Here is a 20,615-nt window from a genome sequence, read left to right on the forward strand (position 1 = left end):
ACAACTGCCAATATTATCCTTTAGGCGCAGCTGCCAGGATATTTAGAGTACATCTGGTAAACACATAGTTCAAAAATACCTACTGAACACTTAGTTCAAAAATACCTAATGAGCACCTGGTGAACACTTAGTTCAAAAATACCTAATGAACACCTAGTGAACTCTTAGTTCAAAAATACAGAATGAACACCTAGTGAACGCTTAGTTCAAAAATACATAATGAACACTTAGTTCAAAAATACCTAATGAACACTTACTTCAAAAACACCTAATGAACACTTAGTTCAAAACACCTACAGGTTACGAGCTCTTGTGTCACTACCTGTAATATAAGAAACTAAGTGGGTCAAGCTTGGGAGCCTGGTGAGCACATAGAGTTTTTAACACAAAATAAATAAACTTATTAATTTCATCAAACCAATTAACCCGATTGCCCATTCCCGTTATCCTCACTTTACATCCCTAAAGCATCTACTATAAGGGACCTAGTCTAAGGATTTTCATCGGGGTGACAACACTGCTTTGGGGATTCCCCAACAATTTATGTCAAATAAGGCAACCATGTGGGGGATGGAGCACTGATGGAAAACACTAAGTTCAAATAAACACCGACAGGTTACGAGCATGCTAGCGTTCCACTGGACTATCTAAAAAAGTCTGTGGTCGTCATCTATACTCCGCTAAATGAATGGATCAACGTCAACATCGAGACCTCTCATCATTTTATTTCATAACACACCAACTATTACATCTACCCATGTTTTACGCAACACATTTTGTAGATATAAAACACATATACATTTTAAATCATTTAAAACGTATATAAAATCGATCATCCAGCATAGACAACAAGTATTCAGATAATATGCACACATAACAAGTAATTTTATTTAAAATACTTCATATCTATGTGTAAGATAAAAGTAACTATGCACTCACACTAGCAACGTGATTTGATAGAATCTAACTAGAAACGGTTAGCGGTTCATGATTGTCGAGCTCGGGAAAGGAAACGGCTTCAGCAAACGAGAGAGAGGAAAGCGGTTTTGGTGTAAAGAATGAAATGGTCGAATTTTCTATTTATAGGGTGATTTTGGCTCTCTCACATCGTGAGCCATGCCTGCTAATCTCGTAGACTTTCCATTTGCGTTTATAGCTCCTAAAGGAATCTGGATGACTTCTCACATATGCTCACGTCGTGAGCTTCCAAGAGTCATCTCGCAGACTTCCCAGACGTTTTCTAGGCCCGATTAGTGTCTGTTTGACTCTTCACGTCGTGAGAAATCACGCTCACATCGTGATCCTTAAACGTAGACTTGTCATCTGTATTCTAGCCTTGAAAAGTGGCGTTTTGACTCCTTACGTCGTGAGAAATCATGCTCACATCATGAGTCCAGTCAGATTAGGGTTTCTGACACGTGTTATGCTCTCAAGCAACTACATATTCGGAAGGCCATAACTTTACATATGAGCTCCGTTTTTGACGTTCTTTATATCCGCGCGTAGGTGGAGACGTTGGGCGTGTTCGAAAAAATTAGCTTGTAGCGGGTGGTTTGTAGCGGGTAGCGGGTAGTTTGCAGCTTGTAGCGTTTTGTTAAACGCTACATGAAGTAGCATTTGGATTTGGAGCATTTTGTTTAAACTAAATGCTAGAAGCTTGTAGTGCCGAACGAGGCTTTCTGTTCAAAACGGAGCATTTTGTCAAACGCTAGAAGCTAAAAGCTCTCAAACGCTCCGTGCCGAACACGCCCATTATCTACAACTTTATTTTAGATCTCTAAGGCTAAAAAGTACTTTATCGTAAACTCACTTTTTATGATTCCCAGTGTCGTGCCGGTTTTGTCGCGAAACTTCGATAAGTCATAACTTCTTCGTCATAACTCGGATTTCAACGTTCTTTATATGTACGAAAACCTTGTGAAATATACTACAACTAAGTTAAGATTATTTATTCTAAATAATCCTCTATCAAAAATTCATTTTTGATGTTTATTGTCTATAAATTGATTAGTCCGAATCTGCGGGCGCTACAAAATATTACTCACACTTGTATAATATTCCATTTGCTTGAAGTATCATATCATACGCCTTTACAAGATAGATGTTGAATACCGACGACTGTCAAAAAACAATGATGTTGTTGTTGGCACTCACCCTACTAAAAAATACATGTCATATCAAAAGGTTGTACGACGTGGTTGCTTCTAAAATTATCATCAGGTCTTATGATTACCTACCATATAATGATAACACCATGCTTTAGGTCACACTGCACATGTTCAAATACATCCGATCAATACTACCTAGCAGTTTGAGGAAGCTCGTGTTTGTTTTTATATGTCATGTACAATTTGTGGATGCCATTAATCCTAGGTTTATACAAATATTGTTTCATGTAAACTATAAGCATGACTTCGCGAACTTATAAACAATATCATGTTGGTCCACTCAGATATCCTCAAATACTCATCCCATGAGTCAGCATTGATGTCATCTGTTAAATGACGAATTACGATTATTTATTTTTGTATTGGTGAAAAACATTTTCTACCCGTTGCATTCCACTTCAATTGAAAATATGGAAACCAATCCTTCAAGTCATCAACTATATGCAGGAATAATTAATTTCCGCATCCAGAATCATTGTCTAAGCTTTTCAGCATACACGACATCATAAAAGTAGTTGTCTGTGATACGATTATGTCTGACTTCACGATTTCTCCGTAAAGGATTTTTCTCGTTCTCGAAAGTGAACTTTCAACTTCTTGTTCACGTCTTCACGATAATACACAATTGCTTTTTCATAAATTTTCCGATAAAAATTGACTTCCGTATTACCAACATGTCCGACAAAGTATAAGATGATGATGACATTGTGAACTGCGAATCTAATACAGAAGTGGGGAGTACTTGTCTTGTCAAGATTGGATATGATTAATATTTATAGAGTTTGAAGAAAGTATTATTATTAAAACATCCAACGGCTAGACAAAGGGGTGGAGTGCGGTGAGTTCTTCTCCCGCGGTAGCGATCATCTCACAAAGCACACCTCATGGTGTGTTGTTACAACACACCTTTTGCTGCCACATAAACGTCACCGCACCATGTGGTGGGAGTACACTGTGACAAAGAAAAAAACTATTGAGAAATCCAACGAGTTGTGTTCTTCTAGTCTATGGCTATGTGGCGTGAAATTGTCAAAATTTTTGAAGTTTTTTTTTTTGTTGGGGAGGGGGGAGATTTCTTTCATTTTTACAGCTTGATAAGTCACGTGTTAGAGAAAATATCTTCTTTTCCATGAGATGAGATGGTGAAAGGTTGAATTTTGGGTGGAAGTATTGCATTCTGTGGTTACATCATATTTTGCTTTTATTGACAGCTTCGACTTGATATTTTTATAAGACAAGTAGCCAGCTGCCAACCCCACCAGTGTGGACTGTGGACCGATTCTGTGGTTATTCATCTCGGCAAAATTAGGTGAACCAATTAATCAAATCAGTGTGGACTGTGTCTGTGGACCAATTTTACTTGTTTGTATATTTCATTTTCTTGCCTTTGGTAACATAAATTCACAATCAATAGATAATACATATCTTTTCTCTCGATTCTAATGAATCCATGATCACCCTAAGTTTTGAACCCAATTTATACAAAACGACTGGACTACCCTTCACAACCTGCAAAACAAATGACTCTTTTGGTACACATGCAGATCTAGATCCATTATGCAAAAGAAACCAAAAATAATAATAAAATTGAAGCCCAACAGAAAAGGTAGCCATTGATTTGCATAGCATAAATTACAGATTTGGCATGTTAAAAGTTAAAACAGCATTACATATCAAGACTTGTACTATTTCTGCATAGATTTCACACAGCTCTTTAAAATGCCTGAAATATCCTTTTTATTTGTTGTTGGAATGCTTTTAATAAGAATCACGGATGACCCTCCATCTATCTGTTTCTTAAAGGAACTGCAAAAATAATGAAACTATGTTTAAACCTTAACCTGAACTCCCATTTGATTAAAAAAAAAGTACGTATGATAAGAAGACACATACCTCTTTTCTTGCACATGGCTAGAATTATCCTGTTTCTTTTCATGGTTTGCCACCATTGTTTTGGCTTTTTCGTGTCCCTACATCAGATACCATCAAGAAATGATCATATATAGAAGGTCTTCCAAAATCCTAACTAAACAAACAGTGAATGGAGCCAGACTGTTACATGACACTGACATATTAGGAAGAAACATAACACTAATTGCATCCATTGATGATTCATACTCAACAAGCAATTCACATTAATACAGTTACAGGAAGTGAAACAGATGTTAGATCCGAAGGGCTTTACCTGAGGGGACTTTGATCGAGCCATGGATTCTTCTTTATCTTCATACTTCGATGAATTGCACATCTTCAACTTCTTTTTCTTCTTCTTCTTTTTCTTTTTATTCTCTCCGCCTTGTTCTGCATTTCCCGACTTGGATAATGAACTACACAGCTTCAATTTCTTCTTCTCTACATCACCATTCTCATTCAGACGCTCCTTTCTCTTCTTTCTGTCACTGGTCATTAATCCCTTACCTTTCTTATCCCCAACCTTCCATACATTCTTTCTCCTGTACAACATCTTCTCGAATTTCCAAGATGGAACACTCGTATCGATAACAGTAACCTCTGTTTGCGAATACGCGGTTAGATCCCAATGGCCTTTCTCCTCCTCCTCAACATGTCCAGTCACCGTCAACTCTCGATTGACTTCCTTTGCTGTACGTCGATTGCTCAAAGTCAACGGAAATGGCGACGGCGACGGCGGTGGCGAGGAAACCCTGTCCTTTCCAACAGGCACGTTCTGAACATTCGAATTTGTAGAAACAATACAGATTCTAGGGCACTGTTGCTTCCTACAGCTCTTTTTCCTTTTAATTCTCGATAAATCCTGAAATTCTCCCATCTGAAACAGCTCCGATAGTACATTATTCATCACTTCACGACCTTGGATAGCTCCACTATCATCCCGTTTGTCAAGTTTGGGTCTTTTATCGGGAAGCGAAGGATCCGTCGACGTTTGGGGATCAATTTTGTCGAGGGAATTGGAGAGGAAGTGCTCGAGGTTGATGTTATCGGAGTCTGGAAATCCTCTGGATGAACGAAGGCGGTTTAGCCATTTGGATGACTTGGAGCAGAGCATTGGTTGTGGCCGAGGAGAAGATTGAAGAGTTGAAGAATCGTAGAATTGATAATTTGAAGAATTGGGATTTGAATTTAGGGTTTGAGAGTCGATGTTGGGAAGAAGTAGCTAAGCTGGATTCATCGGTGAGAAGACGAAAGAAAGAGAAAAGAGAGTACACGTGGAATCGAACGCCTCTTTAATTGACTTTTCCTCTTTCCTTTTCGTCATCGCCGAAAACTTCATACTTTATATATTTTGGATTAAATAAATATCCATGAACATGGATAAAAGGTTAATTGAAAGCAAACGGACAGCGTCTTATTTTTTTTTTTTTATTTTTTTTTATTTTTTTTTTAGGAGAAGAAGTTGTATATCCTTCATGTTTTATTAATAACAAAAAAAACAGGTTTGTTAAGCATATTATTAGTATCAACTCGAACTTAGATACTTTTGTACTCCCGAGTTCACCTTCCATTGGTTATGAGAGTTATCAATTCCTTCACAATTAATCAATATGAAGACAACAAACAACTTCGTAAGTTGATTTGCTAGGGAAGATCTCGGACCAACACTCTAATGATAAAGTCAGAAATAACTTAAGAGAATAGGTCGAAAATCGAGTGGAATGTGTATATGTTTGCATACCTTGTAAAGTGGTTCTTGTCTATTATTATAGTCAATTCTAGGAGGTTGCGACCTCTTAATGTACCGAGCAGGTTTGTCATCCTGTCGCATTAATGGTCATATACACATGGTCCGGTATATACCTAGTTCGACATAGTGACGTTATCTTCTACCTTAGTCGTTACATTATGCGGTTCCGTACTTATGCCTAGTTCGGTATGCATTTGGTTCAATACATATCTGCTCTGGTATACACCTAGTCCGGTATATACCTGGTTCGACATAGTGAAGGTATGTATGTTGCTTTAGGCTAGACAATACCCTATTAAGTCCCCTCAGTTTGGATTGTTACTTTTCTTTTAGAAGTAACAATTCAAAAGTCTCGTGAAGTAACCATTTTAATCGGATAAGCATAGACAATTAAATTAAATTTTAACGGAACAATTCAACGGCTTCTAGCGTTCATCGTTTCTTATAATCATCTCTTTAGTTCTTTTCCATTTAAAGGGTCTACATCGTATAAATGCCACTTTGTCTGTTTCATAAATGTGGCTTTACTTGGTTCGCTATAAATACCTTATTATTTGGTTACTTTCCTTCATTATTTGTGATTACTTTCAAATTGCTCTTCATTCTCGTTTCTTCATTTGACTCCCTCATGGCTAGCAAAAAAATTTCAAGTATTCACACCATGAAATCTGAACTTATCCCAAGAGCTAGATAATATCATGAAAAGTACCATATTGATCCTCAATTTCATCTGCGCTTGTCGGAGCCTGGAGATGCATGTAACGACCCAAAACTATAAGAAAGTAAAGTCTTTACCAACACATATTTTACCCACATATATTAATGTGTTGGTAAGTACCTACACATAGTTTTATATGTGTTGGTAATCGACAAAAATACTTTTTAATAACAATTGATATTTAATATATGTAGGTAATACTTTTTACTAACATTTTTTTGTGGTGGGAAAATTTCCCTCAAAAATTTATGTTTGATGACAAGTAAAATTAGCTAGACATATAACAAATTGTATTGATGTGTTGGTAAATCGCCAACGCAATCTTAAAAGTTGGATGTATGTGTTGTTAATTCATTGAGGTTTATCTACACATAATATTTATATACAAATGTGTAGTTAAATGTAACGAAAAACATTTTAAACTTTCTTTATTGAAAATGACGTGGCAAATTAAATACCCACAATTTAATAAAAATTATATGTATGTATGGGTATTCCTTTATTTACCAACACATATTTTTTACATATAAATGTGTAGCTAAAATAAAACAAATATTTTTTTTAAAAGAATGACGGGGAAATTAATTGGCTAGACATATATATAAGTTAAATTATGTATGCGTAATTCCTTAATTTTTACCGACACATAATATTAATTTACAAATGTATAGCTAAACATAATAAATGTTAAAAGCATCTAATACATATTTAATAGACAAATTTACAATAATGGTCACTTTGCTAGGCAAATTTATGCGATTTTGGTCCAAAATGATACCTTCGTGCACCAATGGTCCAAAATTGGAAGTTTCTATTGCTTTTGATCCCTGGCATTAACTTCCATCCATTTTTGTCGTTAGGTGCAATAAAGACAAAGGTATTTTCGTCTTTCCACCTACAAGGACCATTTTTGCAACCTTATTCCAAAAAAATCACGGTTTCTCCCACCAGCGTTTGATACTAGTGCCTTCATTGCTTGAATCATTTCATCTTCAAATAATGAATTGATTTTTTATACTTTCTTCGTTTTTGGACGCGATTTACAGATCAGAAGCAAAATAAGATTCACGATTTGAGTCTCGTGGTCTCTATTTAGTCCCAACGATAAACGAGAATTTACCAGCGGAGTGGGTCGTCTGGGGTGGTTGCTCCGGTTGTCTCGTCGCCCCTAGCCATAGGTCAAGGGATCTCCGATCGTCATCTGCTCGAGAATGGGGCGAACATCAGCAGAAATTGAAAGGGTTCCAACAGCGGCTGGCGATCGCGAGGGGAGGAGGGCGTCCATTTCCAACGGGCTCCCTTTGGTGCGTTTGGTTCGTCGTTGGCAGCCTCAAATCGGGGAAGGAGTCATGTAATATGAACTGTAATTCTTTCCTTCCAATACTTACTAATCTCTTGAAAAACTTGATGAGTTTCAGTCGATGGTAATCCATTGATGACAATATCAGCATCCCAAACAGCTTCCTGTAAATTCGTTACCACTTTCAAAGGACTAAGTGGAGTATTGATCATATTCAAACAAAACCCATCTTTCAAAATCTCATCTGCTTACAATACTCGATCGCCTAATCTTGCTTCAACGTATTTCAAATACGCACATCTTCTAATCAATCGTCTTAACACGTCTTCTTGTGAGTTAATTACATCGAATAAATGTTGTGATGTGGCTCGATCGACTGACCTACCTGCTCGTCTCCAGATCCTGATTTGAACTTTATCTCGAAGATGACCATAACCATCTTGTAACATTAATGCAAACACATTGCCCCAAGCACCGACTCCAACGTTCACGATTCTTAAAGGATCGTCGTCTATTTTACCCAATAGGTTACGAAGCTCGTCAAGTTTTTCCTCTAGAGACCCGTTGTTGATTTGGACTAAACCATTCGCGTAAGCATTGTTCGTCGAGGTCGATCCCTTGATTTCTGCTCCGACCATCGTTTTCTTGCATAAACCTCGATGAATTTGATTTTTCTGAATTGGGGTTTGGGTTGATTTATATCGAGTGAGATCTTCGATTACAAATGATGGTGTATAATTTCTATAAAAAAACGACAAAAAACACAACGGTGGAGGTGAATACGTGTTTTGTAATAAATGTAACTCGTTTAACATCTACAAGAAGGCCGACTAAAGTAAACCCATCAGGGAATTCAGTTTGAAACGACGGAAACTGCAAGACTCCTTCCTCGATCTGTCACTTGGACACGATCAAGATCGAGCTTGAAACTGCACATGTTCTTCTGCTTTTCTCGATTGCCCTTAATTTTATATATATTATTTTTGGTTTGGTTCATGATTTTTTTGGAAACAAGTTGCAAAAATGGTCCTTGTAGGTGGAAAGATGAAAATACCCTTGTCTTTATAGAACCTAACGGCACAAATGGATGGAAGTTAATGCCAGGGACCAAAAACAATAGAAAAATCCAATTTTGGACCAGTGGTACACCAAGGTATCGTTTTGGACCAAAATTGCATAAATTTGCCAACCACAGGGACTATTTTTGCAATTTTGTCTATTTAATATATGGATAAAAGTATCTTGAACTGTAATACATGTCTACTTCTTATGCTTACACATACATTAATTATGAATATATAAGAATAACAATATTTTGATTTTTTTTAAATATAAAGAAATATTGTATGCTATAAAAAATATAATTAAAAAAGAAAAAAACAGATTAGAATTAAAAAAATAGCTTTGACAGTGGTGAAAATTGAAACATATGTTTCTAAAATATAAAGGGAATTCGGATATGATAAAGGAAAGATACGGCATAACTAGGTATGATTTGGGTTGATCCCATCCTACATTCACGATGGCGCCATTTTGAATTTGGGCGTAATCTCTTCCTAAATCCACGAACATCATGGAGTATATAGAGGGAAACGGTTCTTCACTAGCAATCGTCCCACCAAAACCCACAAAAGCCCTAATAATAGTGACAAAGCTTCGAGAAATCAAGGCGAAAGAACGAGGGCAAAGTCTGACGGTCAAATCTAGGTAACATATCATCACGAAGTCTTGACTTATCACATTGCCCATATTCACTGATATTTTTTTATCTGCTCATCAATGCCTTTCTCTAAACTGATTTGAATACCAATGTGTAAGGTTTGTTGTTTGGTAATTGATTTGCATATTCAGTCTTTTGTGGTTTAGACTCTAAAATTGAATCTCTCATACTATGATTATACGATCGAGTTATAAAATATTTTTTTTATAGTTACAAAGAGCATAATGTCAAAAAGAGACGGAAGAGGTAGATGAGGTGGACCAGGTAGACAAGATGGACAACATACTACTCCATACAACACATTAAGTTCAGGTAATATTTTATCCCATTTTCCTCAAATGATCTTTAGTACATTAAATATATATGTTTCTATTATGGTTAGGGATGTCAATCAGGTAAACTCGAAGGTTTTTTTTTTTTTTTTTTTTTTTTTTTTTTTTTTTTGATTTTAACATCATATATGTTGACATATAGTAAGAGTCATAACATCAAATGCTTTTTTCTATTGTCAAGGTTGTGTGTCTTAGTGTGTTCACAGTAAGTTTTGGTCTTTTTGCAATACTTACTAATATGCTTGAAAGAAACACGATGAAGGGTACAACTTAAAGGGTTTTATACTAGAAACTGATAAGGCTCTTATGGGTAAAGAGGTGTAACTAAATCGATTTCAAGGGTTAAAAGGTATACGTACATGGCTATTATGTTAAAAAAATTCTAAGTATGTTGTTATAAAGTATTTTATAAGTTGTAAACACAATATAAAATTCCAAAGCAAACTAGAATAATAGTTTTTAACTTTCAGTGTGACAATTTATGTACATCTTTACTAATATAATTGTTGCAACTAGATCCAATCCCTCCAATCTCAAAAGATATCAACCCGATCCAATCTTACACGTTGGGATGAGGAAAAAGGATGGAGATCTACCGATGCAACTAAAAAATATGTAAGTTTAGTTGCTCGTTTCTTATTTTCTTATTAAAATGGATTAGAAATTGTACTTGTAAATTCTTAGACATTGTGCTTACCCATTGCAACCCCTAATAAATTTACATTAGTTAATAACTAATGGGTTTTACTTTACTTTCCTTATGTTTTGTGCTAACAGGAAGAAATGATGAAGCTGAGAAACAAGCATACCATGGACACAATGAGCGACAAGTTGATTCTAGAGAAGGTACTTTGACGAAGCTCCGTTCATTTGTCAGGGTGGAGATGTGATCCTGTTGTTAGTAACACCATAAGTAATACTAAGAATTCAAAATGCCCTACTTATGATGAATTAGTGGATGATGTTTGAAAGATGAGAAAAGATGTTCAATTATGGAACAAAAGATGATTGAGAAAAATATCATGCCTCCTCCTTCAAGTACATCATCGGGACAATCAGAAGATGCTACATCCGACTGTGATACATCAACCCACACCCGTTTTGGAGAGTATCATGGTGAGAATATTGATGAGTTTGATCATATAGAAGGATGTTTAGTACTTTCATTATAACTAGTTTTTTGTTTTTTAATTCACTTATTTCAAGTGTAGTACATGGTTTTTCATTTGTGGTTTGAACTTTTATGTTCTAACTTTATTTTAACTACAAATAGTTTTGCCCAGATATGTTCCTAATTACAACACCACAGTTTGTAGTTCTTTTCTACATATTGAATCATAATTACCTACATATATTGTGGTTAATGCCTACACATAATTATATTTTAACCAACACAATTATATTTTTTCCTACACTTAAAAAAGCTATAACCACAAAACTATCAAATTTACCTACACATAAAAATGACTTTACCCACACATATTTTATGACATGTGGCATTAACACTTTGTAAGGGTATGCCACATAAGTCGACATGTCACCATCCACATCATCAATGCACATTACACCATCATCTATGTCATTGACCATGTCATTGGCCATGTCATCATCCCAAAACATCATATGAGACATTTACCCACACATACTTAACAGTTTTACTCACACATACGTGTGTAGGTATTGCTTATTCTATGGCTACACATCACCTATGTGTAGGTACATATCGATATGTGTAGGTACATATCGATATATACAGTCATGAGCCAACACATGTTAACACTTAATTTATATGTAGGTATAGATAATTTCCAACACATAAGTGGCTTTTACCATCACATAATATGTGTGAGTATAAGCCTAATTTGCCATTGAGGTTAGTTCTGTTACAGTTGCATGTTATGCTACCTTTTTAATTGTTAAAGTTAACTTTCAGGGGGTAAAGTTCAAGAAAAGGTTACTTGATCATGTATATGGGTCATATAGTTATTTTCACATACTTTAAAATTAGCATGTATTTATACTCCACTTAACCCTAATCCAGGATTTAACAACTGTTTGCAGCCAACAACATCATATTCAAAGCCTCTATCTTGAAGAAAGAGCATTCTAGGGTTCTTGTCATTGGTTATGCGTTGAAGTGAAAAAAGAAAGGTGAAGTGGTGGGTGTTTTGGGAAGACTTTTGGTGAAATTCTTGAAGCATCCCTCATAGCAATTACATACTTGGGATCATTTCTGGATTTTCCAAAAGGTAAGAACTTCTTATGTTAGTCAATTTTGATGTTCTATGAACCATACAACCACACATAAGAGGAAACCTTGAATCTTGGTCTTAGGAGTGTTGGTTGGTCTCATTCATGTCCCAATCATTCTAGTCATTTGAATATGGTCTTGAGGGGTTAAGATCATGCAGGTTTTGATTAGATCCAAATTGAGTTGAAGGAAGGTATCAATCGGTTTCTTCTAATCAGTAACAGTCGGTTCACATGACGTGATCATCCATGTGTCATGTTGTGGCGATGGGACTTTGATCGGTTGGGACCGCGTCTAATTCTTGGCCACGACGTGAACGTTAAGTTGCCATGTCGTGAAGATGGGGAATTGACTGACCCATGTAGAATATTCTAATAAAACAAAGCCTAATTAAATTTAGGTGTTTTAATACTCATTGAACTTATATTATTTAAGATTCTAATATTATATGTAATATCATGATATTGTTATGTAATATTTTAAATATGCAACTTATAGAGTTATAAGAATATCTAGAATTATTTACAAGAAATCAAAATAATTTATAGAAACAACTTTTTTGATGTTAATGTGTAATATTATGAAATTATGTTATAAAGTGTAATATACTAATATAAAGTGTTATATTATAATCCAGACCACCCTTCCCTTCAACCATGTAGGAAACCAAAATAACAGATTTTCAAAATAGTAAGAACCACATAAGTTTAAAGAATGAAATGAGTGGTTATAGGATAAATATCAATTTTTTCTCTAAAAGTTGAAATGTATTCTAAAAATCTAGTAGTTCAAAACCACATTTCAAGCTTCTACCATAAAAAATCTATCACGGTGTTACAAGGTGTAATATTCTAATACAATGTGTAATATTCTAGTTTAGGTCACTCTTTCCATCAACTATGTAGGAAACCAAAATAACAAACTATTCAAACCGATGAGAACCACATAAGTTTATAGAATGAAATGAATGTCTTTAGGATACATATCCAATTCATTGTTAAATGTTTAAAATGTATTCTAGAAACCTGATAGTTTGAAAACAACATTTCATGTTTGTACCATAAAATCTCTCAAAAATTATTTTTGTAGATAAATGGAGGAATGATGAATTTCAAAAGGATCTTACAAAATTATAGTTAGATAACATTATACCAAAAGCCTTAAAAAATCTATCACATGCTTGTAACATATAAGTTCTATTAAATATTCATTAATCTCAGCACTTGTTAAAAACTTCTAAATTTGAAATATTCAAGTAGGGATTCATTAGCTAAAATTACATGCAACAATGTAACACCCCGTTTTGAAAAGTACTTCGGTTGTGGTTGCTGAGGCCTAGGGTATAAGTGATTTGGTCTTTATGGGTCTCAAGTTTTATTCGAAAGGTTTAAGGCTTGGGTAGGTAGTTAGGAGCGTAGGGCTTCTCGCCACCTTTTTCGTGGGTATAAAGTTCGTCGGAAACGGACTTAGAATGAAGAAGCTATAGCACTTTGAAGTTATTGGCAATATTGGTCCTTAATGAAGAAAGATGGAAAGAAGGGACCATGCATGCAAGGTGGTAGACGCGAGTGTACGCCTAGCATATAAGGATATATGGTAGTTGGCGCGGAGAGGCGTACGCCCAGTGTACGAGAAGTACGCCCAACGTACGCTCAGAGTCCCCAAACCCTAATTTTTAGGGTATGTCACTATATAAAGAACATTATACCCTCAAGGACCAGCCTCCTTTTCATCTTTAGACAACCACCACGAAACCCTAATCCTCTCTTGAGTATTCTTGGAGCTTTGGAGGCCATTAGAGAGAATTTTGGTGTTGTGAAGCCATTTTTCAAGCAAGTGAAGAATATAGAAAGGTGGTGGATCAAAGGGGAAGTAGTAGATCCAAGATTATGGTTCCATTTCAGATCATTTTGAGGTATAAAGTCTGAAAATTTCCTCAAGTATGCATAGATCAATGTTAATGGAGTTTTTAGGCCTTTTGGCTCCCAATAATGGACCTTTATGACTCAACTCGTTTTCTAGGTCCAAGGTTGCCACCCTTAGTGTCATATGAGTCCCATAAGCAGTAAAGTTTCAATCTTTAGGGTTCATTTGTGACCATGCATGAGATCTAGCCCTTTCCATGGAAGTTTGTTGTCACATTTCAAGTTTGGGCTCATTTGGTGGGTTGCAAGCCACCAGGTAATCAACTTTATGGATTAAGACATTGAAGAGGACTTGGATCTGTAATTGTAGCTTCTGGAATGGAGTATTAAGCACTTAATGGGAAGGTGACTTAACAGGGGAGTACGCTGAGCGTACATGCAAGTACACCCAACGTACGCACCATTTAGCTTGTACGCTTAGCGTACATAGGAGTACGCCCAGCGTACTCATCAGATATGGGTTTGGCTTGTTTTGGGCCTTAGTTTGGGCCATGCAAGGGATGCTGGTTCTTCGGGCCTTAATGGGTCATAGGAAGTTAGATAATATGGGCCAAGAAAATTTTTGGGCTTAAGGTAAGGCCCATTAGAGGGATTGGGCCCAATTTAGCAATTTGGGCCATTAGTGGGCCACTAGTGGGCTTGGGAAGCCTACCTAGTGTTGGGCCTTTTTATATTATGTTTTGGGCCTTAGAGATGGACTAAGTTGGGCTAGGGGTAGAATGGTCATTTTACCCTAAGAAGGATTGTTGATTCAGTCTAAGTGATATTTTGGTATTGGTAGCTCGGGGAGCCGAAGGATCAGCAGTTCGGGGAATTGCCAAATAGCAGCCAGAGGGATATTAGCAAGACTTCAGCTGTGCAAGGTGAGTCTCCTCACTCTGTGCATGGGTCTAAGGCCATAATGCCAGCCCATTATGTTTGTGTGTACTAGGAAGGCTCGGGGGTTAGCCTTAGGCACTGTATGTTATATGTTTTGGATCACGATCTGATTTTGGGCAAGGCCCGAGGATTGGTAATATGCTAGAGGTCTTTGTGATTCTTGCATGTGTTAGTACGATTAGTTTCGGACCAAGGTCCGATGTCGGGGAAAGCCCGAAGTATGTTTATATGGTAGTATGTTCCGGAATAGGGTCCGATGTCGGGGCAAGCCCGAGGAAGATTTATATATGCATGTTAGATTATACTTGATGTCTTTGTGATACTTGTATGTGCCTGGGAGGGAGGTAAGTATGGGCAAGGTCCCATATCTCATCATTAGATGAGTATGGATGGGGTTCCATATCTCAATAATCAATATTAATAGAGTAGGGGCGAGGCCCGAGAGTAGTGAGTATGGGCGGGGGCCCGTATCTCACTGACGGCAGGAGTGTGGATGGGGTTCTATAGCTCATCAGTAGTAGACCAGGGGCGGGGACCAAGTTAGGCAAGGCCTTCGAACAAAAGTACAATAGAGTATGTTTCTTTATGTGCTAGCATGTTATATGTTTGTATGTATATAGCGGGCGAGGCCTAGAGATAGGCGGGGCCTAAGAGAGATAGATATGTATACCGAGCGGGGCTCGATGCCAGGCGGGTCCCGATGCCGGAGTGAGTCGGATGTCGAGAGAAAGTCCCGATGCAGCAGCGGGGGCCCATTATGTTGTTATATGTATGGTATCTAGTGGATTAGGGAACTCACTAAGCTTTGTGCTGACGGTTTTTTCAGTTTTGGTTTTAGGTACTTCCGGTAGCGGAGGGAAGAGCTCGGGATGACTGCATCGCACACACCATGATGTTTAGCCTGGGATGTTTTACTCTATTGTAATAAATAAGTGTTTTGAGAAGATACTCTAATTTGATATAACGACTTATGTTTATGATTGATAATCATGGCTTGATGAATGATTTAAAAATGAAATTTTTTTTGGTCTTGATTTTTGGGACATTACAAGTTTGTATCAGAGCCTTGGTTTGAGGGATTCGGGCACACTCTTGTGCGTGTTTGGACTTAACTGAGGACTTGGTATGAAAATTTTCAAAAGAAAAATCATTTTTTATAAAAGAATTTGAAAAGAGAAGAATTTTGAAAAAGAAGAAAAGGGAGTGGTGCATGCAATCAGCCGAGCTCAAGTAAGTTCTCCAAAATTACCCATACATGTTTGTTTATATATGATATGCTTATGAGACTACCTGCTAGAATAGGACTAAGGATCTAGGAGGATGCCTTATGTGCTTGTTATATGTGTATGAGCTTTATGAGTTGCATGTTAGTGTAGATTCCTGATATGTGGATAGAATTGCTTGATTATGTTCTGGTTAGATTTTCCTTTTTTCCGAATGCTACTTGCTTTGTGCTTTGTGTGGCTCTGGGTGATGGGATTTATCCATTTGGTGAATACATCAAGTTACATGTGATCAAGGTTGAATAATCTCAGAGTGTTGGATTTGGCCCTACTATGCAACTCTCGTTTGAGTCTAACTGTTGTAGGGATGAATCTTTTACTCGAAGGATTATCCCAGCCTCGTTACATGTGATGGTATTCACATAGTGGTTAATTGGCATTATGAAGAGTCATTCAGCAGTTGAGGACTGGGTTGGGTTATAGATTTCCTTAGGGTAAGCCTAAGATGAGATTAGTGATGGGAGCAATAGTAGTAGTGCAAGGGACTTGGTGGAGTCAAGGCAATATTTGAGGAAAGTACGGATAAATGTGGAAGGTAGTAGGGGACCATACTACTGAAAGCAGAGGATTTGTACTCAAATCAAAAAGGGCTGAGATAAAACCAGGGAACTTGTAGTGCGTGTGTGATCTCTCAGTAGTGATAAATATTTTGATGATTATTATGGAATATTGCAGTATGGTGACACTACGGAGTTCCATAACTTATCAGTAGTAGACCAGGCGCGGGGCCCAAGTTAAGCGAGGCCTTCGAACAAAAGTACAATAGAGTCTGTTTCTTTATGTGCTAGCATGTTATATGTTTGTATGTGTATAGCGGGCAAGGCCCAGAGGCAGGCGAGGCCTAAGAGAGACAAATCTGTATGCCGAGCGGGACTCGATGCCAGGTGGGTCCTGATGCCGGGCGGGGCCCGATGCCGAAGTGAGTCCGATGTCGGGCAAGTCTCGATGCAGCGATCCATACATGTAATTAATGAAAGAATTATTAAAATGAAGTACGGTTTATACAAATATAGTATTGAAGCCAACATGCTATAATAATGTAACTAATGATACAACATAATAATATAGTATGTAATGTAATTGATCATAAAACACATAATGCGAACATTTCTAAAAAAATACTCAGAATCTAATGATCGTGTCTTGACTACAAATAATTACTACACATCAATAAGAGTGGTCAATATTGTTCAAAGATACATCTCCAACCTTTTGTGTTTGAAGAAACTTTTTTTGACACAATTATATTAAGGATCATATTCTAGAAACAAATATTGTAACAACCCAAAAATCCAAGGTAAATTTTCATTTTTATTTTAATCACAACACTATTGTAACTTTATTCTAAACATTGAAAAGCATTTTAATTAACATAATTATTAGAGTCCAATCCCAAAGATCACATATTGCGGAAAACACATGTGTATGCACTATGATTGTCCCGAACTCTTTCATTTGAAAACTGGAGTACCTGAAACATAAATTGAAAATCGTAATCACAAAGCTTAGTAAGTTCCCCCAAACTAAAAACCATAAGCGCAAAGCATAGTGAGTTCCCCAAATAACACATACCATACATATCCAACGATCCGTACATGTCATACATAACCATGAGCCATACATATCATTCATATACCGTAATCAATAAGAGTGTTATGTGCTAACCATAGCCTTGCCATTATGCCACGGGCTACCTCATGCTCTTTCTTGCCAGGCCGGGGGCCATAACCCTGGGTCTTACCGACAAGTGTCAGCATCACAAAGACAACTAACATACAAACTATACTACTTAACTAACTACTTGCCAGAGTTTAAAATATGGTCTTGCATACGGTGTGTCAGAACCTGTCTCCTGGTCTTTCATACATAATGCCAAGGGCTAACCCCTGGGTTTTCCTACAATGTATAAACCAAATGGGCCAGCATTAGTACCTTCGCCCAAACAACAGTGAGGATACCCACCTCAAATGTTGAAGCTCACTGCAAGAAATCCTTAGCTACTGCCCTGGCAACTTCTCGAGCTAACAATACCAAAATATCACCCAATTAGCAATTGGGTTCCAAACCATGATCCATAATCCATACTTGGGGTAAAATTGACCATTTTACCCCTGACCCCAAAAGGAACCAAAACTGAGGCCCAAATCCAATAACCAAAAGGCCCAACACTAAAAGATCCACAAAGGCCCACTAATGACCTAATTTTCTAAATTGGGCCCAATTACATATGGGCCTTATCCTAATCCCAAATCAGATTATCACAAACACCCCTTGGGCCTACCATGGCCTCTTTCCATTTAGCAGCCTCAAGGCTTGCCATGGCTTCCGTGTAGCTGTTAGGTTCATCCAGACTTACCAGTGTGCTATCACTGATAAGTGTATCACCTTCCACAGTAATATGGAAACCATAGTAATGCTCGGGTGCATTCCTAACTCTCGTGGAATGCCTCAGAGGTACAGGCTCTTTTGTCGGATCAACAGGAGTTTCCTCCTCGGGTTGATTGCTAGGGTTTGAGGTTCCTTCACCACTTGACTCTTGAATTTCTTCAAGGTCAATCTTCTTCCCACTGTTTCCTTAGCTCAAGAATTCTCTCTCGCGAAAGACTCCTCTCCTTGCTACAAAGACCACATTATCATTAGGTCTGTAGAAGAGGTAACCAAAGGATCTGTGTGGGTAGCCGATGAAAATACACCTCTCACTTCGAGGTTCGATATTATCATGAGACTCGCGCCTCACGAAAGCCTCGCAACCCCAAATCTTGATGTGGTCCATATTGGGAACTTTTTCGGTCCACGTCTCATGAGGTGTTTTGGCAACCTTCTTTATAGGGACTAGATTAAGAATATGGGCGACAGTCTCTAAGGAATACCCCCAAAAAGAGATTGGAAGCAAATTTGGACTCATCATGGAACGAACCATATCCAACAAGGTTCGATTGTGCCTCTCAGCCACACCAATAAGCTATGGTGTCCTGGGAGGTGTCAATTGTGAGATAACCCTACATTCCTTAAGATAGTCAAGGAACTATGTACTAAGATACTCACCACCTCGATCCATTCGAAGAATCTTAATGTTCCTGCCCAACTGATTCTCCACTTCCTGGATAAACTCTTTGAATCTTTCAAAGGTCTCTGACTTATGCTTGATTAACTAGACATATCCATATCTACTATAATCATCAGTAAAAGTCACATAGAAGTGGTTAACATCTCTTGTGGCGGTTCTAAAGGGTCCACACACGTTAGTATGTATGAGATCCAACAAACCCTCACCCCTAGCACAAGTACCAATGAAGGGTGACTTTGTCATTTTCCCAAGAAAACAAGATTCACAAGTATCATCTGACTTTAGGTCAAATGACTCCAAGACTCCATCCTTTTGGAGTTGGCCTATGTGTTTCTTGCTTACATGTCCACAACGACAATGCCATAATGATGCTTTATCCAAACTAGTGGAAGAATCGATACACAACACATTATTTCCTAGGTTATCTACAACCGACACAGTTTCATACACACCATCACAAGGTAATTCTTTAAAATAAAGAACATTATTAAAGAAAGCATTAATACTGCCACCTTCATTATAAAACGAAAAGTTAAAACCTTGTTTATACAAAACATGAAAGGAAATAATATTTCTCGCCATTTCAGACGAGTAACAACACTTATTCAAATCTAACACTGATCCACTACTTAGCAACAAAGAATAAACTCCAATCTTGGTGACAGGTGAAGCTTTCCTATTCTCCATGATCAAGTTTATCTTCCCATGCTCTGATGGGTTTTGGTCATAAGACATCCTATGTGCTCATACAAACCCTAAAGCTTGGATCTAGGTTTCTCTATTGTACATACTTTGAATCCAAGACTTTGAACCCTAATTCTAGCATATGGAAATCGGAATTCACATGTAATTAGGTTTAAGAACATACCTTGATTGTTATATAGCAATAACAATCCAATTCCTCCTTGAATTGACCTTGGAAAGCTGAGAGTCACAAGTGTCACTCCTCTAATGGCTTACAAACACCATAAGCAAGTGGAGAAGGTATAAAGAGAGAGGAGGGAGGTTAGAATTCGTCCTTAGGACCTCTTGGGAAGGGTTAGCCAAATTCCTAAGCCCTAGGGGGTTTATATAGGTGTAAAGATTAAGGTTTTAGTCCTTATCCTTATCTAGTTGCTTGTCCACCAAGCAACCATAAGATAAGTCCTAGAAACCCTTATCCTAGTCGAATTCTAAGGGATTTACACCTCAAATTCGTTCACCATATATATAAGATAATCCTTACCTTATTTTGTAACTATCACATAATTACAATTCAGTCCCTCTAGTTTAATTAATTACACTTGATCACAAAATTAATTCTTAATTAAT

At 37.2% G+C, this 20,615-nt stretch overlaps 2 protein-coding genes and 1 long non-coding RNA gene across 3 annotated transcripts; 1 reads left to right on the forward strand and 2 right to left on the reverse strand.

Annotated features, from left to right (window-relative positions):
• Positions 1-3,755: 3,755 nt before the first annotated feature.
• LOC111903397 (uncharacterized) lies at positions 3,756-5,409 on the reverse strand. Its single transcript, XM_023899176.2, has 3 exons — positions 4,354-5,409; positions 4,062-4,138; positions 3,756-3,974 (listed from the first exon to the last, which is right to left on the reverse strand). Exons 1-3 carry the CDS (start codon positions 5,191-5,193, stop codon positions 3,854-3,856), a joined length of 1,038 nt encoding a protein of 345 aa, XP_023754944.1. The 5' UTR covers positions 5,194-5,409; the 3' UTR covers positions 3,756-3,853.
• A 2,485-nt stretch (positions 5,410-7,894) lies between these two features.
• LOC111903416 (glycerol-3-phosphate dehydrogenase [NAD(+)] GPDHC1, cytosolic) lies at positions 7,895-8,485 on the reverse strand. Its single transcript, XM_023899193.1, has 2 exons — positions 8,105-8,485; positions 7,895-8,011 (listed from the first exon to the last, which is right to left on the reverse strand). Exons 1-2 carry the CDS (start codon positions 8,483-8,485, stop codon positions 7,895-7,897), a joined length of 498 nt encoding a protein of 165 aa, XP_023754961.1.
• An 851-nt stretch (positions 8,486-9,336) lies between these two features.
• On the forward strand, positions 9,337-11,181 carry LOC111903422 (uncharacterized). The gene is made up of 4 exons (XR_002854145.3): positions 9,337-9,554; positions 9,778-9,879; positions 10,416-10,514; positions 10,677-11,181. It is a non-coding gene; the product is annotated as an uncharacterized LOC111903422 (long non-coding RNA).
• The last annotated feature ends 9,434 nt before the right edge of the window (positions 11,182-20,615 follow it).

The sequence above is a fragment of the Lactuca sativa genome, chromosome 8, assembly GCF_002870075.4.
Source record: "Lactuca sativa cultivar Salinas chromosome 8, Lsat_Salinas_v11, whole genome shotgun sequence".
NCBI lineage: Eukaryota > Viridiplantae > Streptophyta > Magnoliopsida > Asterales > Asteraceae > Lactuca > Lactuca sativa.